The following is a 17,798-nucleotide window of genomic DNA, read 5'->3' as shown; positions in this document are numbered from 1 at the left end:
ACAAAATAGTATCATCTTAACGCTTGAGGGTCAATCTAGACAACTTGTAAAATGGGTGGGTGCTTTTTGTGCATGTTTTGGTGGCACAAACAGGTAGTCAGGGAGAGAATTTGACTAAGTCAATGATGTGAAAGAAAAGAGTTAAATTTCTCCTCCCCAAATTTCATTGTTCCAGTCCCGATTCCTCCCCTCCCACCTCAGTGGAGACTTAAGGTTTCTAAAAAATCATTCATGTGAAATGCATTCATTTATTTCGGAAATCATCTAGTGTGGATCTGAATCCTAATAACTATATAGCAAAATTAGCCTAAATTGAGAAGAAGTTCTAAACGTAATCTCTGAGGGCGTCAAGCCAGGTTTTTTTCTTATTAAGTGCTGTGTTTAATATTTCTCCTGTGCTCCTCCCACCCCATTCTCCATCAATTAATGGGAAAAGAAATTGCATTCAAAAATTATCAATGCAAAGAAAATTTCTGTGAAATTCTCATGGGTCAGGTTCAGGGGTTTTACTTGTGCTTACGCTACTTTTGAGGTGGTCAGGGGTATCTGTGAGTATCCTTTCTTCATTGCCAAAATCGTCTTACTGATGGTCTGCTCTCTGCAGCCTTTCCAGGTGCCTGGGCTTCAATTAAAGCCCAGGGGAAATGTCCTGAGACACTCTTCCCATGGGGATTTATCCAGATAACGGAGGTCAGGTAGCCAGGGAGGCTGCAGAGTGCCAGACAAATATTTACTGGGAAGAAACACCTTTGGCCAACTTGCCACAATAAGCAGCTCTCAAACTCCTCACACCCAGCAAAAGGGTAACAAAATACTAAAGAAGTTTTAAAGTGCCCTGTGAATTGAGAAAAAAGAGTTTGGCACAGCACTTACATTTCAAACATTGTGCTGAACTGAAACAGGAAGATAGGCCGATAATGGGTTACCAAAAAGTGGAAGCATACTCATAAACCATGCAAATTATCACCGTATATTACGGGCAACCAGAGTTACTTTATTAAAAGAAGTTCTTCTTGTTGTTGGAGTTTAGAGTTACAAACAAGTCCAACTGCTAGCTTTGTCTTCCAGACCTATCCATATGGACCAACAAAGAGAAACTCCTCCTAAACATATGGCTTGCTATTTATCAATATTCTTAATGAGAGTGACAAAAACCTGTAAACCCATTAATCTGGACATAACCTTTTAAACGGGGGCAGTGAACCTCTGGCCTGTGCACTAGACCCAGCCTGCAAGCCATTGTTAATGGGCTGTCAGCTCCCTGGCAATTCCTCCCCCCCCCCCATTTTATTGTGAATTTCACCTGACCAAGCTGTCACTGTTGAGAGAGCTCAGCAAAGCACTCTGGAAACAGGACTTTGATCTGTTCCAATTGTGAAACAGACGAGAATGCCTTTCCTCCCTGTATGTACTCATTTTCACAACCTTAAGATATCAATGACTTCCCTTCTTCTCTTTCCACAGTTCATTTTACATATCACAAATCCCTGCATATTTTACAAAAGCTATACCATTCAGTCTCCCATTATAGCATCCATCAAAACTTATTTACACTGTTGAATTCATCTTAATGCTGCCAGCATTTTCAACCGTACACAATTACTTCCCGTATATTCAATAAACGTTTTCCAATCTTCTCTAAACGTATATTCTTCTTGTTCTCTTATTCTGTATGTTAAGTCTGCAAGCTGCACATATTCTGTTCAACTTAAGTTGCCATTCTTCTGTGGTTAGGACCTTGCTCGTTTTCTATTTTGGGTCTAACAAAACATGCGCCACAGTAGTGGCATACTTAAATAACCTTTTTTGACACCTGGGAATTTCAGTCTGAATTATCCTCAACAGAAAGGACTCTGGTTTTGGGGGGAAAGTACTTTTAAACATTTCCCCCCCAATTCATTATGGATCATTTCCCAATAATCTTTTACCCTCTTACAAGTCCACTACATATGAAAGAACGTTCCCGCCACCTCTTTGCATCTCCAGCACTTATCTGATTCAGTCCTATGCATCTTAGCAAGCCTACCCAGAGTTAAATGCCATCTGTAAATCATTTTCAAGTACTGTAGTTATTCAAAGAATAGCATGCTGTAAACTTCAAGTCACTTTTCTAGAGTTTCCCCCAGATGTTAAAATCTATATTGTGACCTATACCTATTGCACAGTGAGAGATGGTAGAATCTGTCAGTTTGTTCTCTGATTCTTCTTGTTCCACTCACAAATTCAGTTCTCCACAGTTCTTCAACCATTTGTGGTTGCCTTAAAAAAAATCCTTGTGAAATCTCTTCAGCATTTCAGTGTGGATTTCTCTGGATAAACAAATCTGTGTACTCAGTTTGGAGAAACTGAAGCAGTTTTTCACAATATGATGCATTTTTGTATGTTATTTTTGCTAATATGTTTTTTTTTAATGCACTCTTTCCCCTAAAATGTGCATCTTGGTAAACATTCTTTGTTTGGAGAACTGCATCACAAAATGCAGAGGTGTGCGATTTCGGTCTCATTTCAGAGGGTGCAGATTTCATAGATTCAATTTTAAATGCAAACTGAATCATATCTCCCTCCCTTCAAACCCGAAGGTCCTGTATATGTTGTGAATTTGTATTCTTTGTGTTGGGGGGGGTGTGAGCATGTGGTATGTTTATGCACAAGAGGAAATGCAAGATTAGCTGCAGGTCTCTAATTGCCACATTCTGCCCTTTTCAAGAAGCTTAGGAGTTGGTTTACCTGTTCCTCTAGTTTAAACACCTGCTCATTGAACTGGAGACCTGCCAGCACTATATCTGGGTCCTTTGAGTAACCCTGGAAAGAAAGATTCAAAAGCACACACAGGATTATAATAAGCATTATTCTAGGGATCTGTGGGCAACTTGGAGCTGATTTAATCCAATTGGATGATCAAGGGCCCTTAGCTTAGTAAATATGCAATCTCCCAGTTGCTTGCTGCCTGAGGTAACTAAAACTACAGTAACAGGCACGTTGGTATATTGGGGAGTGGTGGAACAGACAGGGTATATGTGTGAACTACAGGTTCACTGGGGACGCTAGGACTTGCCGATCGCATGGTCGGCGGTTCGAATCCCCGCGGCGGGGTGCGCTCCCATCATTCAGTCCCAGTGCCTGCCAACCTAGCAGTTCGAAAGCACCCCCGGGTGCAAGTAGATAAATAGGGACCGCTTACCAGCAGGAAGGTAAACGGCGTTTCCGTGTGCTGCTCTGGCTCTCCAGATGCAGCTTGTCACGCTGGCCACGTGACCCGGAAGTGTCTGCGGACAGTGCTGGCTCCCGGCCTATAGAGTGAGATGAGCACACAACCCTAGAGTCTGTCAAGACTGGCCCAGGGGTACCTTTACCTTTACCTTACAGGTTCACTAGGTATAGGCTGGAATTATCTTCGGCCGTGTTGCCTTTCACCTCAAGATGTATTTCCACCAATCATATACATCATTACCTCATTTCATGTTTAATACACATGCACAATAAGCATTGCTAACTAAGCTTTGATTCTCACAGTTATCAGTTACATTGCCTTAGTATACATGTTGGGAACCTGTGTTATGTGTAGCCATTTGACCATGTATCAACTTATGTTCTAGCTTATGAGCTGTATCTTTGTGATTTAAATACAGTCATACCTCGGGTTACAGACGCTGCAGATTGCGTTTTTTCAGGTTACAGACGCACCGAAACCTGGAAGTACCAGAACGGGTTACTTCTGGGTTTCGGCAGTGGCTCATGTGCAGAAATTGTGCTTTGCACATGCACAGGAGCGCCAAATCACAACCCACACGTGCACAGACGCAGCGCTGCGGGTTGCGAACGTGCCTCCTGCACAGATCACATTCGCAGCCCGGGTGTCCACTGTATTAGCTGTCCTTCTCTCCCAGTGGGGGATGGCATCTTGCAAAATCATCAGTTTCTTAAAGCAACAGGTTACCATAACTTCTCTATTAGAAGCATATTCAAGGATTTATAGGGGGTTTACATTATCACATTCATTATGGCCCTTTAGGCTACTACCACAGCGGGTGCTCCCACACCTCAGTGGGTTATTGTGGGGATTAAATGAGAAGGAGAACTATGTACACCTCCTTGGAGTAAAGGCAGGCTCTAAATGCAATAAATAAATAATAATAAATATTGAAAATGATTGCATTTACAGTGGTACCTCGGGTTAAGAACATAATTCGTTCTGGAGGTCTGTTCTTAACCTGAAACTATTCTTAACCTGAGGTACCACTTTAGCTAATGGGGCCTCCCGCTGCCGCCGCCACCGCACGATTTCTGTTCTCATCCTGAAGCAAAGTTCTTAACCTGAAGCTTTATTTCTGGGTTAGCAGAGTGTGTAACCTGAAGTGTCTGTAACCTGAGGTACCACTGTACATGCCACATTTTCCTACAAGGAGGTCATGGCTGCATCCCTAGATCTCTGCCCCACCCATTTTATCCTGGAACATTTCCAACGTTTCCCTTTTTTTTAAAGAAGAGTTTGAAGAGTTTGGATTTGATATCCCGCTTTATCACTACCCTAGGGAGTCTCAAAGCGGCTAACATTCTCCTTTCCCTTCCTCCCCCACAACAAACACTCTGTGAGGTGAGTGGGGCTGAGAGACTTCAGAGAAATGTGACTGGCCCAAGGTCACCTAGCAGCTGCATGTGGAGGAGCGGAGACGTGAACACGGTTCCCCAGATTACGAGACTACCGCTCTAAGGGAAATTCCCTTATTCCAAATAGGATTCCTCGCAAGAAAAGGGAAAAGTTGACAGCTATGCAACCCTATGAGGTAGGCTAAGAGGCACAGCAAGATGGCTGTGCGGGGATCTGACCCTGGAACGCCCCTGCTATCGTGCAAATAACTTCAACTGCTACCTCGCTACTGTTGTGATGTTGCAAATAAGTGCTAATGCTGCTAATTTCCTCACAGAGCTACAGCTGTTAGTTAATAGTCCCCGTCCCCCCGTTGATGAGCACATTTGTTGCACAGATGCTTTGTTGAGTGGCAAACCCTTCGGAGAGGCACGACCAGCAACTGGTTGTGTGTACGTGCCGCCGCTCGTCGCCGAGCGTGGGTGTGCTAGGCAGCCGGGAGTGGGTGGGCTCGGAGAGCCTGCCTTGGCAGCGGAGAGATGAGTGGGTGTGCTGTTGCAGCTGCAGCTATCTGGACCCGGCAGTACACCAAGCTTTGCACAGTCATCTCATCACAGACAGACCGTGCACTGTGTGTGACTGAGTGCAAGCCCAGCGCTGCCACACACAGAGACACACAAACCACCCAGCTTCCTTCTCCTGTCTATTCACTCATTATCTCGGGAGCTGAATTGAGACTCCTCGCGCCCCCCCCCCCCCCAATCCTTGTCTCCTTGGCTTCTTCTCAGCTGGGCTCCATTTCTGCTGGCTACAAATGAGCGCCTTTTGACTCCCACTGCCGAGAGGAGGCTGGCTGGGTCGAGCATCAGCTTCCTCCCCGCCCGCTCCCCGCTTCGCAAGCTCTCCCCTTCCCATCGCATGGCCTTTTTACAGCCAGCTGGGCTGAATCGCTTTAGGGGACCCTGATCGGAGAGAGGGAGAGATCTCCGAGTGCTTCATGACTTTTCAGGCAGAAAACATAATTAATTTGGGGTCAGGGGGCAAAGAAGCCTCCATCGAGGATGGGAGCAGGGAAGCAAGAACCCCCCACATGCCCTAGATCACAAACTACAGAATTATACATTTTGTTGCTTGTATACATTGAATAAGGCTGCTAGCAGGGTTTAATCTGAGCCAGTCTCAGTCCTGAAACCAGTTTCTTATTGCCAAAAATTAACCTTGGCAGTGGAATACAAGAGAACTTTGGAGCATGTGCAGTGAGCATTTTTCCCCTCATAACACAAAAACCAAGCCCCATCCCTTAGGACCTGCATCTTCTAGGCAGGCTGCACTTCCTGCTATCGTTTGTTTTTATAAATTAACAACTGTACTTCTATTACAGCTTTGTACAATTGGTTTTCCTTTGTTCAAATTGTATTTTCTGCAGTCTATTTATACTTATAAGGTTTTGGCTGTGATCCTAGGCATAGCTGAATGAGAGAAAGGCCCATTCAACAGATTGGAATTGTCTTCTTGAGGAAAAATGCATTGTGTTGTGCTCTTTGCCAGCTTATTTTACAAAGGTGCCAGCAGAATGCAAATGCTGAAACCATATCTCTCCACTTAACCTATATACGGGCACAGTTATCCTCTGCAATAAGCAGAATGGAGTGAACAATATGTCTTGCATAATTTTATTCAATTTATATCCCACCCTTCCTCCCAAAGGAGCCCAGGGTGGCAAACATTCGCAATAGAACGGATTTCAAAACATTCTAAAATCAGTTTAGAACATTTCAAAAACAATAATCTCAGAGTTGCCAGGAACAGTATCTTTCAGCCATCAAGTGCATGAGTAAACAGGAATGTTTTAAAATATTCATTTATACCTCACCTTTTAGCCCCTGCCACAAAACACATCACTCGTCCATTTCTTCCTAGCCTAGTGTCAATTCTTCAGTTTAGGGGTACAATTTGCTCCTTGCTAATACAAGTTGCACACCTGTTCAGACCACCTTCTAGAGCTTCATTCTATTATTTCAGTCAGTAGCTGTCAGGCAAACACCCATATACCAATATCTATATATTCTACAAAACATTTAATAATAATATTTCTTACCTGCCTGTCACCATGAGATCCCAGGGACCATTACAACAATCTAACAATTCAATATTAAATATTACAATTAAGATAATACGGTTCGCTGTAATTTTTTTATGAACGTGCCAGAAACATTCCCTCTGTGGGGAGGGAATTCCAGTTTAGGGGTTACCATAAAGAATGCACTCTCTCCGGGCCATCAACCCCCAAACTTATGAGGGGGGTGGGTGGTAAAAGTACCAAGCCCCCCCCCCCCCGATCATTTTAACACCTGAGAGGGCCTGTAGGCTAGGAGGCAGTCTTTCAGATATTTGGGGCCTATGTCAATCAAGCCTTTAAACATTTTGAATTGGGCCTGGAAGCAAATTGGAAACCAGTACAACTGTTTTAAAACAGGGGTTATGTGAGTTCTAAATGGAAGCCTGGCCAGTGTATTTTCATAGAATCATGGAATTGGAAGTGACCACAGGGGTGATCTAGTACATGGGTAGGCAAACTAAGGCCCCAGGGCCGGATCTGGCCCAATCGCCTTCTAAATCCAGCCCACGGACAGTCCAGAATCAGCGTGTTTTTACATGAGTAAAATACATTTATTTAAAATGCATCTCTGGGTTATTTGTGGGGCCTGCCTGGTGTTTTTACATGAGTAGAATGTGTGTTTTTATTAAAAATGCATCTCTGGGTTATTTGTGGGGCATAGGAATTCATTCATATATATTTTTCAAAATATAGTCCGGCCCCCCACAAGGTCTGAGGGACAGTGCTGAAAAAGTTTGCTGACCCCTGATCTAGTCCAACCCCCTGCAATGCAGTATGTGAGCCTGAACCCATAATCCTAAGATTACGAATCTCATGCTCCACAGACTGAACTATCATGCGCTTTGGACCAGTTGAAGATTCCAAGCCATCTTCAAGGGCAGCCCCATGTAGGGTGCACTGCAGCAATCCAGTCTGGTTTTTAACCTCCCTTTCTATTTGAAAGATCACCAAAGCTTACAGTAGTGATGATGATGATGATGATGATGATGATCATGATCATGATGATAGGTTATGAAACATGATAAAGCTACCAACAAACCAAACAACCAATAGAGACCAAAGCACAGTAGCAGATTGCCTAGTAAAACAGCAGCAGAAATATTGGTCTATAAATATGGCATTCCACAACTGTGGCACTGTGACTAAAAAGGCTGTCTTGGAAAATGATACACCAGTAGTATTTAACTCCTAAGTTAGCAAAAAATGCATAGGACAAGTTCAAATACTTGCTGGAAATGTAAAGAAAAAGAAGGTACCTTTGATCATATGTGGTGCACTTGTAAGGTAATAAAAGCCTTCTGGGAAAGGATATATAATGAAATGAAAAAGAAAGCTTAAAATAACTTTTGTTATGAAACCAGAAGCCTTTTTTATTAGGAATTACATGAAGCGACATACCAAAGGACCAGAAGAGACTTTTTATGTACGAAACAACAGCCACGTGGATGCTACTAGCCCAGAGGTGGAAAGAAGACAAAAGTCCCTACCAGAGCAGATTGGCAAACTAAGCTGATGGACTATGCCAAAATGGCAAAACTGATTGGAAAAGTCAGAAAACAAGAGAACAATTTTTTTTTATATTAAAGAATGGGGGGGGGGAATATAAGTTACAGTACTTAAGTGACCATTGTAAGCAGACGAAAACAAGAGCAGGATTTTGATTCACTTGTAGTGTAAAAATTATTATGGACAATATGGTTTGATAGAAATTCTGGAGTAGGGATGAATATGCAGTTGTAGATGTTTAAATTGAGACTCCATGGGGGGATGGGGGGAAGTCCTGAGATTCAGAGAATCTCTTTATTTAGATATGTATTATTTTGTTTATTTACATGTTGTATTTGTAAAACCAATAAAAACAATTTCACAAGGGGGGTGGGAATTAAAAGGCTGTCTTGGACCCACCTACTATACCTTGGGGAAGGGGGGCAGGATGGGACATGGGACAAAGCTTGTGATGTCAATCTGAGTTTTTGGGAAAGTGCGTATTGGAAAAGGCAATCCTTATCATGACTGTTTCAGGCTTTAAAAGCCCAAACCAATGCATGGAATGGACTCCAAAACAAACTGAATCTAATGAAGGTTGAACAATATTGGGTGTACGTCAGTGAGGATAGGGAAGCTGTGGCCCTCCAAATTTTGTATGTACTATGGGTTGCCCTCTCCCTGATCTCCAGCCGGGGCTGATGGGAGTTGGAGTACAACAATGTCCAGATGACTGCAATGTCTAGATGCCCTTCCTATTCCTGGCATGCAGGGAACTCCTGTTTGTATTCTGGCAGTTACATTCTGAACCGGTAGAAGTTTCTGAGCACTCTTCCGAGTGAGCCCCACGTGGAACATAATGCAGTAGTCTTTTTTAAGATGTCACCGTGACATGAATTACAGTGGCCAGCTTCGTCTTCTCAAGGAGGAGCGAGGCAGGAATATCAGATCGCCGGGAAGGGGGATTGAAAACTCTGAGAACTGTAGCTCTCTGAAGGGAATAGGGGTCTCCAGACAACTCTAACCCTTAAGCAGACTGCCGTTCCCAGGATTCATTCAGTTCCCAGGACACATGGATGTCTCCAGTGATATAAAAGTTGCGTTAAATGATGCGCTTTGATGCAGATGTGGCAGATGTGACAAGAACGAGCTGGGTATACCTGCCCTGGCATTGCCCACCCCTTGACGCACCCCGTTTTTGCCCTTTCCACCGGAATAACTTCCATTAGCTATGCTTGAAAGGGCAGCCAGAGTGTTCCTGGCTGGAAGGGTTGGAAAAGAAGATAGCTTAGCAATGACTATATCGTGCAGTGTAATTAGATTTGTCTCTGTGTACTTAATTTACATTTTATGTTATGGCTGCAAAATGTCATTTGTGCGCTTTTGCAAAATACCCTGGAATTATATGGTTCCCCACCCCCACTTGTTACGAGAACGGGGCTTAAATGTTAGAACGGCCTGAAACTTGTGCCGTGCAGCAGATGACCAACAGTCTCCACGTGGCTGAGTAGCATCTAAATGAGCCCTAATTCAGCCTTGTAAATGAATGCACAGAAGTTACAAGCCTGCTTGGGGGGGGGGGGGTAGAGGAGCAAGAGACAGCACTGCCCCTCCTTCAGCAGCCTGCCGCATGTCCAGCCTGAGCAAAGAGGATTCCCTCCTCTAGCAGCCAACTAGGTTTCTGTGGCACAGAGGATAGATGGAATTTGCCCTTCGCGCACCAGTCCTCCCATCTGCCTATCTGCAATTCCATGCCCTCCCCTTCCTACCTACCAAGGCTACCAAGTAAGTGCCTAAATGCAAGGCTGCCTTAATGCACTGAAAATAGTGTGCTTGTGTTATATGACAGTAACAATGTATCTAGGGAAACAGACAATAAAGAACACAAATATCCCCATTATTTTGGTTCTAATGTTCCCCAGCACAACCTGGTTGTTTTCAATAGGGGGGGGGGAGTATTTGTCAACGGGCGTAATAATTCCCCACATTTAACTTCAAACGTTTCAAAAGCGTTGGTTTAATTAAACTTTATTGATGATGATGGAGTCACAAGGCAGCAGGCAAAGCGTAGGTAGGCGAATTGGATGCGAGATTTAAAAGCTCTCATCTTCAATCTTAATTTCCCAGGGAATAATACAGAGCGTATTTAGGATCGGGCCACTGAAGGTCCAGAGGACGGGAAAACCTTTTATCAGCATATAGGCTTCACGCAACTTTTCCCCCCCTGTGTTGAAAACGGTCGGCAGTCCTTCCCGTGCAGGCAAGGCAAGAGGCAGCGCCTGGACCAAGGCGATCTCCGCAAGCTGCGCGGAACAGCGCCCGTTCCCATCTCGCCCCAGGCTGCATTCGCATAAGACGGGCGAGGCGGTATCCTTGACGGCGCCCGCCTCGCGCAAGTTTCCGTGTGACTCAGAATTCCTCCTCGGTTCCTCGCCAGTTGCTCGGCGTTGACTCCGAAGCTGGCGCGCGGCGAGGCGCGCTAGAACCGCCCAGGACTCCGCCAACCGCCGGCTGGGAGACTCGGGAGAGCGGTCGTTAGCAGCGTCGGCTCCGAGGCGGACCCACCGGACTCATCCCCCCCCCCCAAAAAAAATCAACCCCGTCTGGGCACCAGGTCCCGCTCGCCCTGGTCGCCTCCGAGCCGAAAGGGAGAAGGAATTTGGGGAGGAGCGCGCGGCGGCGGCGAGGAGCAGCGGGCTCGGCTTCGCCTCTGTGGGGCCGCGGGCGCGGAGGGCTTCCGCTCTCCCCCACCTCCGCCTTCCCCTCCCGCGGCGGAGAGCGAAAGCAAAAGCCGCGTGTGGCCCCGCCCCGCGCGCTGCGGCTGGAGGGAGCAGCGGAAGCTCGTCAGGCTGCGGGTTGGGCGACTCCGGGTCCCCGCTCCGGCTCCTCCGGCGCCCCCGCCCGCCCGCTCCCTCCCTCGGCTCGCCCGGAAGAATCAGTGCGGCGGAGAGAGCGGAGAGCGGCGGCGGCTTGCCCACCCCGAGGCTGGACATGTGGGCGCTGAGCGTGTGTTGGGTGCTGCTGGGCACTCTGGGCGCCGGTGAGTTGCATTGGCTCTTTCTCTCTCTTACCTCCCCCCCCCTCTCCACCCTCCCGCCAACCCTCCGCGGGGCGTTTAACCGCCCGGACGACTTTCGCCCCTCGCGTCAGAACGCGGGAGCTTCGCCCTGCGCTTTTTGCGCTTCGCAGGTGGAGCAGGTTCGGAGTAGTGGCGGCGGCGGCGGCGCAGTTCTCTCTCTCTCTCTCTCTCTCTCTCTCTCTCTCTCCCGCCCTCAGGCCCCAGGGCGGGCGTGGGGTTGGGAGGGGGGTGGGGGGGTCGAGGAGGGACCACCCAGGTGCGCGGCTGGCTGTTCCTGGCAGGTGGGAGCCCGCGCCGTCCTTGGCGAGGGAGCCGCTGCTGGTCCCACCAAAGTGCGCAATGACGGGCAGGGCTTCGCTTTGCGCCACGTCCCCTCCCTTCGAGCGAGCCCGCTGTTTAGGCGGGCGCTGGGGTTGATGCGCGCTGGGATTGGCTTCCCCCCTTCCCGACGCCTGACGCTCTCCATAAGCTCCGCTTCAGGATTCCTGCTGCTCGGAGCGTGCGGGGAAGCGGAGCCGACAGCAGGCTCGTGTGTGTGTGTGTGTGTGTGGGACTTCGAGGTGGGAACTGGGGCGCTGGCAAGCCTGGCACTTGCCGTGCCTGGAACCAGGCGGGGGACGTGGAGGGAAGGTCCCTTTCCCCTCTCCCCTCCCTCCGCCTGCTCCCGCTGCTTTCCGAGAAGCGGTGCTTCCGTGGCTGCTCATAGGAGGGCCGGGCTCCCGCTGGCGTTTTCGCACCTCATCATCATCGGCGATGGCTGCTGCCCTTGAAAGTACCCACCTAAACTGCTGTGGCAGCGGGTAAACCGTCTCCCTCTGTGTGGCTGCTGTTCCCTGAAAACTTCGGAGGACATGTGCACAGCAGTAACGCACAGCTGTCGAACTGGAACGGGGATCCCGTGTGGAGAGAGGGGGGTGGAGTGGGATATGGGGGGGAGAGCATTCCTTTCCCCTGGGCTGCTTCCTTCTCAACATGCAGAAGTAATCTGCGGAATAATCCATGCTGGGCCTTTGTCGCAGCCGGTTAATGGGGTGGGGTTAACCACATGCCTTGTCAAGCAGCACACAAAAGTTGCCAGCCTGCAAGAAGAAACATCTTTTATTACTAGCCTATTGGGGGCTAGCAGAAGAGGGGCACAGAGAGCTATCACTTTAGCACCATCCCACTGCATTTCTGTTCTGGGCGCAGAAGAGGGCCTGGCCTGCTCACTCACCAAATAGTATTCTGTGCACGGTACTTGACTGCAAAGCAGTTCCTTATTGCCTGTGGTTTCCTCCTTGTTGCCTGTGGTTTCCACGCTGCTAGAGTTTGTGAGCCTGACTCCAATCTCTTGTCCGTGAATTCCAGAGGTCACAGGCATCAGGTGAAGGAAACTCTGCTGTTGAGCCTATAGCTTTGGTGACCCTTCAGAGGACCCACATCTGTTGGTCTGCAAGCTTTCCAAGTTGCTGGGTTACGCAGGCAGTGCAAGTGCTCAAGTTACACAACATGTGCCGCTGTCAGCCACCTACAGGTTTAATAAATTATATGCATCAACCTTTCGGCTCAAGCACGTAAGCAGTCTGTAGTGTGTGAGAGAGTTAAAGTGGGAGTTTTAAAGAGGAACAGAAAAGGCTAAGCTGGGTTGCATAGAAGATGGGGACTAGGCTAGTTCAACATAAAGACCTAAAAGTTAATGAAATCTGTAAAATTGAAATCTGTAAACAACTAGTGGGCCTGCTTTTCAGACAGCAGGTAGGACACCTTCAAATCATGTCAGCTTTCTGTGGGCAAAAATTTCCTACTCTGTTACAGGATGTAGCAGTGCCCACCAACTTGGATGACTTTTAAAGGATTCGGCAAATTCATGGAGGATAAGGGTCTATGTTCTGCTTTCACTGCTGGAGGTAGTATTCCTCTATATACCAGCTGCTGAGAATCATCGGTATGGAGAGTGTTCTTGCTTTTGAGTCATGTAGGCTTCCCTCTGGCATCTGGTTGGCCACTGTGACAATAGGTTGTTGGACTAGATAGGCCTTCGGTCTGATCCAGCAGGCTTTTCTCATGTTCTGACCAAGTGGTCTTGTCAACATTAAATACAAGAAAAGAAAATTAACAGAGCAACTTTGTCTATGCAGATATGCCAAGAGACCCTTGCACTGGTGTATTTCCTGCATGAATTAAACTGCATCCTAATGGGTCCTCCCTGCAAGGGGGGGGGCAGCCCTTTCATTGACTCATGTGCGGTCAATTTTAGTTGCACTTGAAGGTTTGGTGGTGTAAATTACACTAAACTTTTTGCGTGGGACTAGGGAATTTGGATGCAGAGTAACTTTGCTAATTCATTTCTTTGCCCTGACATGCTCATTGCATACGTTGGACATACCCCTTCTTTGCCCTTTCCACCAGCAACAACTTCCAGCATGGCTTTCTCTTAGCCAGTGTTAATAGTTATGTTTGGATAAATCATAAATGCTGCTTTAAGGTCAGCTCAGCCAGGAGTGGGAGGTATTCCACAACCCAACCTTGCTCAGGAAGAATGATTGGAGATTAGAAGTGCACCACCTGAGTATTTTTTGTGAATATTCCCAATGTCTTCCTTCCAATGACCAAGGAATGGTGCTTTAAGAGTTTTCAAATGCTGGCAGTTGAAGGGAAATCTCAAAATAATGCTTTTAATTTGGTCCAAGATTCTTACTATCTGTAAAGGAGAGAAGGGGTTTAGGCTGCAGTCCTGTCTACTCAGAAGTAAATCCACTTGAGTTTGATTAGTGTTGCTGCTGCTGCTGTTTAGTCATTTAGTCATGTCCGACTCTTCGTGACCCCATGGACCATGCACTCCAGGCACTCCTGTCCTCCACCTCCTCCCACAGTTTGGTCAAACTCATGTTGGTAGCTTCAAGAACACTGTCCAACCATCTTGTCCTCTGTCGTCCCCGTCTCCTTGTGCCCTCAATCTTTCCCAACATCAGGGTCTTTTCCAGGGAGTCTTCTCTTCTCATGAGGTGACCAAAGTAATGGAGCCTCAGCTTCAGGATCTGTCCTTCCAGTGAGCACTCAGGGCTGATTTCCTTAAGAATGGAGAGGTTTGATCTTCTTGCAGTCCATGGGACTCTCAAGAGTCTTCTCCAGCACCATAATTCAAAAGCAACAATTATTCGGCAATCAGACTTCTTTATGGTCCAGCTCTCACTTCCATACATCACTACTTTACTCCTGTGGTAAATGGGGTTAGGACTGCAGACTTACTTTCAAAACAACTCTCTTCTGGGGAATTAGAATCATTTGAAACGAGGTGAGGCCTGTTACAGTACTATAGCCTTGGGTTCTCAATAGTTTAAAAACCATTGTAAGCCACAAGATGATGGTCAGGCCTATGAAGTGCCAATAAGTCTTTGAGTAGCTAATAAATTGACACATAGAATTGTAAATCTCTGAAGTGTAGAAGCTTTGTGAAACTATAGGACAGCAAACTTATATTGTCTGATATTGGTAAAACAGAGATGTTCCTAAGCTGAATATTTTAGAAACTCTTGTCTGTTTAGGCCCCACCCTCTCTCTGATATGATTAAGATGGCTTAACAACAGTACTGGCACAAAGCAATCACAACAAATAATTGGGAGTGTGGGGGGGATTATCAGTATGCAGATGACACCCAGCTCTACCTCTCCTTTAAATCAGAACCAGTGAAGGCGGTGAAGGTCCTATGTGAGTGCCTGGAGGCGGTTGGAGGATGGATGGCGGCTAACAGATTGAGGTTGAATCCTGACAAGACAGAAGTACTGTTTTTTGGGGGACAGGGAGCGGGTTGGTGTGGGGGATTCCCTGGTCTTGAATGGGGTAATTGTGCCCCTGAAGGACCAGGTGCGCAGCCTGGGAGTCATTTTGGACTCACAGCTGTCCATGGAGGCGCAGGTTAACTCTGTGTCCAGGGCAGCTGTCTACCAGCTCCACCTGGTACGCAGGCTAAGACCCTACCTGCCCGCGAACTGTCTCGCCAGAGTGGTGCATGTTCTAGTTATCTCCCGCTTGGACTACTGCAACGCGCTCTACGTGGGGCTACCTTTGAAGGTGACCCGGAAACTGCAATTAATCCAGAATGCGGCAGCTAGACTGGTGACTGGGAGTGGCCGCCGGGACCACGTAACACCGGTTCTGAGATGTGCATTGGCTCCCAGTACGTTTCCGAGCACGATTCAAGGTGTTGGTGCTGACCTTTAAAGCCCTAAATGGCCTCGGTCCTGTATACCTGAAGGAGCGTCTCCACCCCCATCGTTCAGCCCGGACACTGAGATCCAGCGCTGAGGGCCTTCTGGCGGTTCCCACATTGCGAGAAGTGAGGCTACAGGGAACCAGACAGAGGGCCTTCTCGGTAGTGGCGCCCGCCCTGTGGAACACCCTTCCATCAGATGTCAAAGAGATAAATAATTACCTGACATTCAGAAGACATCTTAAGGCAGCCCTGTTCAGGGAAGTTTTTAATATGTAACGCTGTACTGTTTTAAACACTGATTGGGAGCCGCCCAGAGTGGCTGGGGAAACTCAGCCAGATGGGCGTGGTATAAATAATAAATTATTATTATTATTATTATTATTATTATTATTATTATTATTATTATTATTATCCCAAACATTGGAATATCAAATAATGCAGAGGACTTACCGTAATTCTTTCTGTTCAAATAAGTAACAGTTGTTTTTCCTTCTTGCAGGTTCTGCCCAGTTGATGTTTAAGAAGATTCACAATGTTTCCTTTGATGTCTGTAATACAACCGAAATTATCATACCGTGCATAGTTACTAATCTACAAAGGTTCAGCAGAGAGGAAATGTTTTTGAACTGGAAAATAGATGGGAAAGAGTTTTTTACTTATGATGGTTATGAGAACAGGTATTTCAAAAACAATACTTTTTTGAGTGTAGATCTACTGGATATATTGAACCTAACTGCTGGTGTTGCATCAATCAAGATGTCTCTAAAGGAAGCCGTTCCTGGAAACTACACATGTATAGTAGTAGAAAGAAACAGAGAAGGAGAGCATGTAATTGAACTTCGATATGGTACACGTAAGTTATTTGTCTTGTTTTTCTCTGTTATGTATCAAGACTGGTGCTTTTAAAGGCCCGTGTATAATTTATCTGGATTCTTGGGTGAATGACAAAGTAGCCAGGGGTCCACACATTTTAGTTTAGTAGCCAGATAGAATTGGTGCTGACAATGGAGTCTTTCCCTCCCCTGAGACTTCTGTGGCTGCTAGAGGAGGGCAGGGTGGGGTGGGGCTCTCTATTGAGCTTTACAATGGGCTGTGTGCCCAGTGTGGCTTCTCATGCTGTGTCTTGCAGACAGAAGTCTCGTGTTGCACTGAGTTTTGGCGAATGTGTTTGGGCTTGCTCAGCACAGCACAAGAAACGTTCCACCAAATCCTCTATGACTTGGGAAGAGCTTTGCTGGAGGTTGGAGAATCTGTTTCTTGGTGTTCTGCTTCCTAGAGGGCCAGGATCATTTGTAGCTGGCAAGCAAATTTTTTGGGGGTGCAAGAAGCCATGTTGGCAGGTAGGTGACAGCAGATTTATCTGAGATGGTAATGTTTCAGGCATACTTGAAGAGCTCCAAAAGAGCTCCATCCTTATGAATGGGCAATGGAATGGAAAATTATAATATAATAAATTACAGTGATAATAAAGTACCGTATTTTTCTGTCTATAAGACGCCCCCATGTATAAGATGCCCCCTATTTTGGGGGACTCAGATTTAAGAAAATGGGGGGAGATGGCCCCAGGTATAAGACGCCCCCTAATTTTTGACATTATTTTAAAGGAAAAAACCTAGTCTTATACACGGGAAAATACAGTAAGTGATTTTTATTTTATTTTTTTGTCTGTGGCACAATGCCATTACAGAACATGGGATTAATGCAAGTAGCTACAACCACAAATTGGTAGCAAATCTGAAGCCGTGCTAGGACAAACACCAGGGAAGCAGGCGTAAAATAAAGCACTAATAATATATAACACTAATTATCATCAATACAAACTGAGGTTAGGAGCAACATCAGAATACCATTGTGGCTGGTCCTCTTTGCCACTTATCAGGAGGGGCAAGAACGTAATGATGTCAGGGCTGTGCAGTCACACCAGTGGAACCAATCCAGTGCTCCTGCTGCTATGCCAATTCAGCCCTGACCTTGCCTTCACTTTACCTCTCCCCATTCATGTAAACTCATGATGACCTTACCAGGAGACTGTTTCCTCTTCCCTGCCAGGGGAGCCACTCCTGCTTGCATCTTGATTTTAGGCAGTTTTCTTTTATCTTCTTTTATTTTCTTTTATGTATTTAAAGTACCTGCACCCTTTGTTTCGTTACCAAAATCCAATGCAGCTCATAAAACGCAGCCAGTCTGAAAACCACAAAACCAAACAGTGCAGCAGGTTAAGGTGGCTGCAATAAAATATCACAAACCTTTTCTCCACAAGAAGGCAACATGAACTGGGTTGCAAAGTCCCAATGTTCCCATATGAGGTTTGTAAACAGCACAGTGGATGGCAAA

At 46.5% G+C, this 17,798-nt stretch overlaps 1 protein-coding gene across 7 annotated transcripts in view; it reads left to right on the top strand.

Annotated features, from left to right (window-relative positions):
- The first annotated feature begins 10,461 nt into the window (after positions 1-10,461).
- Positions 10,462-17,798, top strand: part of CD47 (CD47 molecule) — a 46,135-nt gene continuing 38,798 nt past the window's right edge. For 5 of the 7 annotated variants that reach the window (XM_028726713.2, XM_028726708.2, XM_077927198.1 and 2 more), the window contains exons 1-2: positions 10,805-11,232; positions 15,964-16,317. In XM_028726713.2, coding sequence (XP_028582546.1) covers positions 11,184-11,232; positions 15,964-16,317 — 403 coding nt within the window. In that variant the 5' untranslated portion in view covers positions 10,805-11,183. Of the gene's footprint in view, positions 11,233-15,963; positions 16,318-17,798 lie in introns of all 7 variants that reach the window. The other 2 variants (XM_028726709.2, XM_077927197.1) reach the window with 2 other exon arrangements.

Source organism: Podarcis muralis, chromosome 4 (assembly GCF_964188315.1).
Source record: "Podarcis muralis chromosome 4, rPodMur119.hap1.1, whole genome shotgun sequence".
NCBI lineage: Eukaryota > Metazoa > Chordata > Lepidosauria > Squamata > Lacertidae > Podarcis > Podarcis muralis.
Note: the sequence above shows the minus strand (reverse complement) of the source record. Positions and strands in the feature narration are given on the sequence as shown.